Source organism: Lepidothrix coronata, unplaced genomic scaffold, assembly GCF_001604755.1.
Source record: "Lepidothrix coronata isolate B3197 unplaced genomic scaffold, Lepidothrix_coronata-1.0 Scaffold23, whole genome shotgun sequence".
NCBI classification, from domain to species: domain Eukaryota; kingdom Metazoa; phylum Chordata; class Aves; order Passeriformes; family Pipridae; genus Lepidothrix; species Lepidothrix coronata.
This window is the reverse complement of record NW_016690203.1, coordinates 6,946,884-6,953,551: the sequence shown is the minus strand read 5'-3', so window position 1 is coordinate 6,953,551 and position 6,668 is coordinate 6,946,884. Positions and strand designations below refer to the sequence as shown.

At 52.8% G+C, this 6,668-nt stretch overlaps 1 protein-coding gene across 2 annotated transcripts in view; it reads right to left on the bottom strand.

Moving 5' to 3' along the window:
• Positions 1 to 6,668, bottom strand: part of SMG5 (SMG5, nonsense mediated mRNA decay factor) — a 31,940-nt gene continuing 25,272 nt past the window's right edge. For both annotated transcript variants that reach the window (XM_017808587.1, XM_017808588.1), the window contains 4 exons: positions 6,331 to 6,421; positions 5,651 to 5,725; positions 4,798 to 4,936; positions 1 to 4,400 (listed from right to left, as the gene is read on the bottom strand). In XM_017808587.1, coding sequence (XP_017664076.1) covers positions 4,317 to 4,400; positions 4,798 to 4,936; positions 5,651 to 5,725; positions 6,331 to 6,421 — 389 coding nt within the window. In that variant the 3' untranslated portion in view covers positions 1 to 4,316. The remainder of the gene's footprint in view (positions 4,401 to 4,797; positions 4,937 to 5,650; positions 5,726 to 6,330; positions 6,422 to 6,668) is intronic.

Sequence of the window (6,668 nt, the reverse complement as noted above, 5' to 3'; positions counted from 1 at the left end):
TACAAACATCTCATATTTTATTAAGCCAGTCAATGTGTTCGGACCACTGTCACATGCTGCGAGCCCCAGCCCCTCCTCGCCCAGCTGGGCCCCGTGTCCCCTCGTCCCCCAGCAAGAGCAAAACCCCCTGGCTCTGCAGGCCCGTGTGCCACAGGAGGGCTGAGGAGAGGTGATTGTCCCTTGCCTCAAACCAACAGTCCCCTCGCTGCCAGTGGCAGGGCCAGGGACACAGCCCCTGTGCCAGCCCGCCCTGTCCCCACCCCAGCTGGCTGGCCAGCGCTGCCACGTGCCAACAAGGAAAAGAACCCTAAATTGAAGATGCAAGAGAAAACCTGAGGCACTGCAGGTGGCCTCAAGCCCAGCAAGGATGGGAGCAGAGGAATGAGATGCTCCAAACAGCCCATGAAACCACGGAGCAGAAGCCCAACAAGCACCAGCGGCCATGTCCACCCTGGTGTGAGGACAGCCCAGCCAGCCTCAGCCACCACAGATCTACGTCCTCCCAGCATGAGGTCACCCCAAAAACCCCCAACAGCTCAACTGGGTGGTAACAAAGAGAAAACCAAACCCAAGAAACACACAAAACCACATGAAAAACCTTGGTTTTGGCCCACAAGATGGTTTTTCCATTTGCCCTCCCTCCCAGCACAGCGGGTGCTATGGAACTGGCTTGGATCTGGTCTGGGCAAGCCTGGAGTCAGTGCAGGAGTAGCACTGCAGGGATGAGCTGTGGCAGCGCCTGCACAGTCTCCATCCTGCCCGATGCTCTCGTGGTGAGGCAGCTCACAGCTCTGGCTGGGATGCACAGGCTGGGGGGTTTCTGAGGGAGACCCCACCACAGTGCACAGGAGCCACAGGATACATGGAGCCTCCCACAGACCGTCCTGTTTGCTCTGCATCAGTGACCACCACCCCAGGGCAGGGACACCACTGTTGGGGTGTGGATGATGCACCAAATCCCAGGATGAGCAAACAGGCACAGGCCCTCGGACAGAGCAGATCTGTGCGATTTATCCCCAGGGAGGAAACTCCAGCTCATCCCAAGCACTGGGATGGGGGCTGAGAAGTGCCTTCCTTTACCCCAACCCTAAAGATGACACATCGAGCCCCCCAGAAGACCATGTGTGCCAGAGGACCCCACGTGCCATCCCCCTGAGGCCGCTTTGCAGCCACACTGCTCCAGAGCTTTGGAGTCTACTGCTTTTTAAGCTCCATGTATCTGAGTGGGAACATGCATCCCAAAACCATTCACCAGGTCCTCAACCACAGCCACGCACTCCGGAGAGGAGGAGGGTGGCACAGGGACCCTTCGTGTGCCCGTTTAGAAGGTCATGATCCCTCCCCATGCAGCCCAGGGTGGAAGGTGCCACAGGGCAGTCAGGATTCCCCATTGCAGGGCAAAGGGCTCTTCCTTCCCTCCAGGTGTACAAAACCTCAGGGAATATTAAACCAACCCCTCAGGGAACAAGAGCAGTTACTAAGGATAGCCTCTGCTTTCGCCATGTGGCCCTGCATGGGCTCACGGTCGCTCCACAAACTCTGGTTACAGAAATTGAGTTTATTTACTTTTGTTCTTAAACTGTGTCCTGTGCCCAAACGAGGCATTGGTGACCCAGGACACTGTGCCAGCCCCAGCCTCCAGCCCCAGCCCCTGACCCCATGGCACTTGGCTCCCAGCTCCCACCCTGCACAGCTCTGGGAGATGCACAAACTGAGACACTTGCCACCAGTGAGACAGGGATTCCCTCTGGGCTGCTGCTCTGCCTGCACTGCTCTTCCCTCCCCTCCAGATCCAGCTGGGACCAAGGGAACGACCAGCCTGGAACAAAGCTGAGCAGTACCCCCAGCTCCTCACTGCTCTGATTACAGTTGCTCTTCACCAACCCCAAGCGCGGCTGGGGGATGACGGCGAGGGCTCTCAGGAGACACATACAGTCAGGCTCAGCCCCAGCTGACTCCCAGACGGTTCTGCTGTGCTCGGGATCAGGGGAGTTCCCCATCAGCAGGAAAAAGCAGAGCCCACCATGCCCTCGAGCCAGGCCCCCACCAGACAAGGAGTGTTTCACTACAAGAGCACTCTGCATATCAGCTGAGGTGCAGAGGGTGATGCCTCTGCTTTCCACCACATCCCACAAGGTGATTCCCTTCTCTTTTCCCACCCCATCAAACAGAAATAATGAGCTACACAAACACCACCACTGGAGGGAAGAGTGACTGTGAGTTTCACAGCCCATCTCAGATATCCAAGAACTCCAAGGTGAGCCAGTCTTTGACCTGCTGTCCTGTGTATGTCCTTTCCTTGGCTTAGCCAAGCAAAGCACTTTGTTTCAGGAAGAGCTGCAAAACGGAAAATCCTGTAGGGAAACCCCTGTCCCTCCCCCACCCCCGCCTGCCAACCTCCAGGGATGGATCCAGCTGAACTGTGGAGCTTGGCATTCCCCTCTGCTGCGTTGCAGAGGAGCAGGAACTGGAAAAGAAATGAATCCTCTGGGACGTGTGCTGGTATTCTTAGTTTTTACCTGAAAACAAGGAACATCCTGCCCTTGCAGTACAACACACTGTGCTCAGAGCCCACACAGACTGGAGGATGTGACTTGCCTTCCCGTGTTACGCCCCAGCTGTAGCAGCTTCTGGCTGGCTCGTGTGAGAACACACACAGGTAGAAGACTCCAGTGGTTTGTACTTGCATAGCTGCTGCTGGTTCATGTGGGTGGAGACGTCTGTTCCATGGGCACACAGAGGCAGAGGGAGCACAAAGAGGCCACCCAGCCCCTCTCCCACTGCCCTGTGAGGAACCCGCGACTTCACAACCGAGCGCCGGTGAGTGACGACGTGTCAGACACAGGTTGCGTTAGATGCTGTTGGGATGGAGGTCTGTGAGGTCCCTCATGGGTCATCTGGGGAACCAGCTCTTCTAGCATCTGTCCAGGTAGCATCATCCCTCCCGTCTGGGACGCGAAAAGCACGGAATGGTCCGTGAGCTTGGTCCTCCTGGGCAGTGGCAGTCATGGCACTGCCTCTGCCGGCCCTGAGGGACACGAAGAGGGGGGGCACAAATGCTCCAGCTCTGCCGCCCTCTCTAGCATGACATAGCAGCAGTGGTGCGTCAAACAACCAGCAGAAGATAATGGCTTTTGAGATCCTCCTTCCTCCTCCACACCCCATTGCAAGATTTAGGGAAAAAAAGGGGGAAAAAAGAAAAGACAAAAAAAGAGGTGTTGGGTTCTTTGGAGACGTCCCCTCCATCTCAGGGTTGCAGTGCTCAAGCCAAGCGGTTGAGCCTTATCGGTGTTTAAATACCACCCAGCTCTTCTCTCTCTTCCAGCCACTCTGCTGGATTCCTCCTTTCCTCCAAGGTCTAATGCTGGAAGCAAAGTGGGAGAGACTGGGGATAGAGGCAGAGAGTCCTGTGGCCTCCCTGGAGCAGCACAGCCAAGCTCATGTCGCTCATGAAGTGTGTGGCTCGTAGGGAGACCGGGGATGTGCACCATGGGGCTGCTCTCTCCTTGCAGGCCCACATCCCTTTGCACTGAGCCCACTCCATTGGGGACTGGGAAAGGAAATAAATATGCTCGTTCTAAGACAAAAAAAATTATATTAAGAGCTTTCCCCCCCTTTTAAATAGCATAATTGTTTCCTTTTCTCTCTGACACTGGAAGAGTATCCAGAACCCCAAGGGAAATCCTCTTTTTCCTGTTTTTTTTTTTAATATTATTTATATATATAAAACCTAAGAATTAAAAGGAAAAAAACCCCTTGAAAAAAAATTAATTCAAAGGAGGGGAAAAAAAAGAAAAAAAAAGACTATCCGCTTTCCTGTCCCCAGATTGCCAAACAAGAGCAAAACACTCTTTGGATCTTCTTTCCCAAGCCGGAGGGCTCCATTTCTGCCACGCTGGTTTGGTTTCGCTGAAGCCAAGTCCACGCTCTGAACCACCGGCCTGTTTCCGCTGGCCAAGCAAGCTTTTGGAGGAAGGAGGGGGATGAAGGACTGCCCGTCTCTCGCCCATCTCTGCCGACTGGGAGAAGGGCAGAGCTCTGCCCCGGCGGTGCCGAGGGGCCTCTCTCAGAGCAGTTGGCGCCATCAGAGCTGTACAGCCATCTGGTCGGGATGCAGGTGGAGGGTGTCTGTGTGCGTGCCCACATTGGATTTTTTTTGTTTTTTAATTCGTTTGGGTAGGTATTTTTGTTACTGTTGCTGCTGCTGCTGCTTCTTCGTGTCTAAGTGTCGCCCAGATTGTTGTTTCCTTCGTTCAGACGCTGCACGTTCCGAGAGGGGGAGAGAAAGGTTCACCAACCTGATGCCTTTCTGACCATCAGCCCATCTCTTTCCACTGCTTGTAGAACTCCAGAACATTTTTTATTTCTACACTGGCGTTGGCGGCTGCCTGGATAGCAGACTGCAAGCAAACACAGACAAAACAGGCAGTTATTTTTTTCCTTGCCCTGTCAAGACAACTGCTGTTCCCAAACTGGGGACTCTCCAGCAGTCTGGCATTGCTGGAAGGCCCAATCATCCCAATTCTCATTGCTCTGGCACAAGAGGCCTGCATAGACATGAAATTCAATTCTCTCACCTCTTCCTGGATACTCTGTACCATGAGAGCATGACAAATCAAGGAACTTTCAAGGAAAAAGGAATCTCAACTTACAAGCTAACTTTGGGAAACCCAGGGAAGTTATTAGCCAAGGCAGAAAGGCAGAAAACATTAAAAAAAAAAAATCTTGTCAATCATTCATATTTTACCCTTGCTAGGAAGCAGAACAGCTCAGCTCAGCCAGGAAAGAGCTACTGACCTGCATGGGCACAGAAAATGTGCTTGGGTCCTCCAGCTGGAAGCCTGTGATGATGGTGACCATTCCTGTGGTGTCGTCCTCTCCACTCCCTTGGGACACTGTCAGTTGTTTGCAGCTGTCCAGTATTTTATAGAGATTCCTGCCGGAAAAGAAAACCAGAGGGGAAAGTTAGTTGGAAGATCACACCTGTTTGGGAAGGACTTTTCTGAGACTCTTCTGAGCAAAAGCACTCGGTGTGAGACATGCAGATGGATGTCCCTAACTTCAGGGAATTTCATCATTACTCACTGTATTGGGTTTGTGTGGCCAGGTTTTGGTTATGGGGGGGCTACAGGGATGGCTTCTGTGAGAAGCTGCCAGAAGCTTCCCCCATGTCCAGCAGAGCCAATGCCAGCTAGGATGGACCCACCGCAGTGGCAGAAACAACAAGTAACCGTGGCCCCCACTCCCCCCCTCCCTGTGCCGCTGGGCGGGGAGGAGGTAGAACTTGGAAGGAGGGCAGGGTGGGGGGAAGACGTTTTTAAGATTTATTTTACTTCTCATTCTCCTGCTCTGATTCTGTCAGTAATAAATTTAACGAATATCACCACTTTGAATCTGTTTTGCCCGTGACAGTGATTATAAGTGATCTCTCTCGGTCTTTATCTCAACTCATGAATCTTTTGTTATATTTTCTCTCCTCTGTCCAGTTGCAGAGGGGAGCGAGAGAATGGCTTTAGTGTGTCCAGGTGGGTAAACCCACTACACTCACATAGAACAAGTTCTGTAATGGGTTCCAGTGCTAACACCTCTCCCCAAAGCCACCTGTCTGCTGGAAACCAGGCTCAGACACCTCCAGATGCTGAAATCTTACCAGGCATCTAAATCTTGTCTCTTCAATTTATGCCTCTCAAAGCTCTTTCCAACATCCTTCTGGCAACGAATGTACCTAGGAGAAGCAGAGTCTCTGAGCTCACATGGAGACCATCACACAGACCAAAGTCAGTGCCCCACAGCAGCTCCTCCAGGTGCTTCAGGGCCTTTAACTGGCTATTACCAATCCAAATAACACCTAAAGGCCTGCCCAAGGAATCCCCTGTGAATCCCTTTGATCACCTCCCTGCCTCACCATCATCCCTGCTCACAGCACCACATCTCAAAGCCCACCAGCCCCAACATGGGCCTCAAAGTTTGTCCTCACAGCTCTTTGTGCTTCTGCAGAGCACCGAGGCACAGTCCAGCTCTTCTAGCACTCCCAGTGCAGTGGCAAAGGGCACTGCTCTGGTTCATACAGCGACAGAGATGCAACTCCCCCGTTCCTCAGAAGCAGCTGCACTTCACAGTTGAGCAACAACTGCCAGCACACCTGGAGAACCAGGTGCCAAACCTGCTACTTCATCACCTTCCTGTTCCTGAAGCTTGGCTTTCCCTTGACCCACTCCTCGCTCTGCTCCAAGGGATGCACAGCCTGCTCCCACCACTGACGTTTTCTTCCACCTCAAATCCCACTCATTCCAAAAGAAAGGGCAAATCACATCCCTCTCCCCCTCTCACCTGTTTCCCTTTTTAAACTCTGCCTCCAGGTACCGGATGCTGTCCCGAGCACCGGCGTTCTCCTTTTTCAGGAAGTCTAAGCCATCGATAACTAAGAAAAAAGAAGAAAAAAGAAAGAAAACCATCTTGCTTACAGTTCTACTTCTGCAAACTAATCCAGAGGTGTCAAGTATTCCCCATTCCACATGGTGCACAGCAGCCATGGCTGCAGGCAGAGGGGGAACAGGACCTCTCTCCCCCTAGCTGTTCCCCAACACACTCTGTTGGATTCCAAACACGTGTTTGGAAATGGTGTTGCAGCTGCACCAGCCGAAGTCAAGGAAGAGGGAAAGCCACTG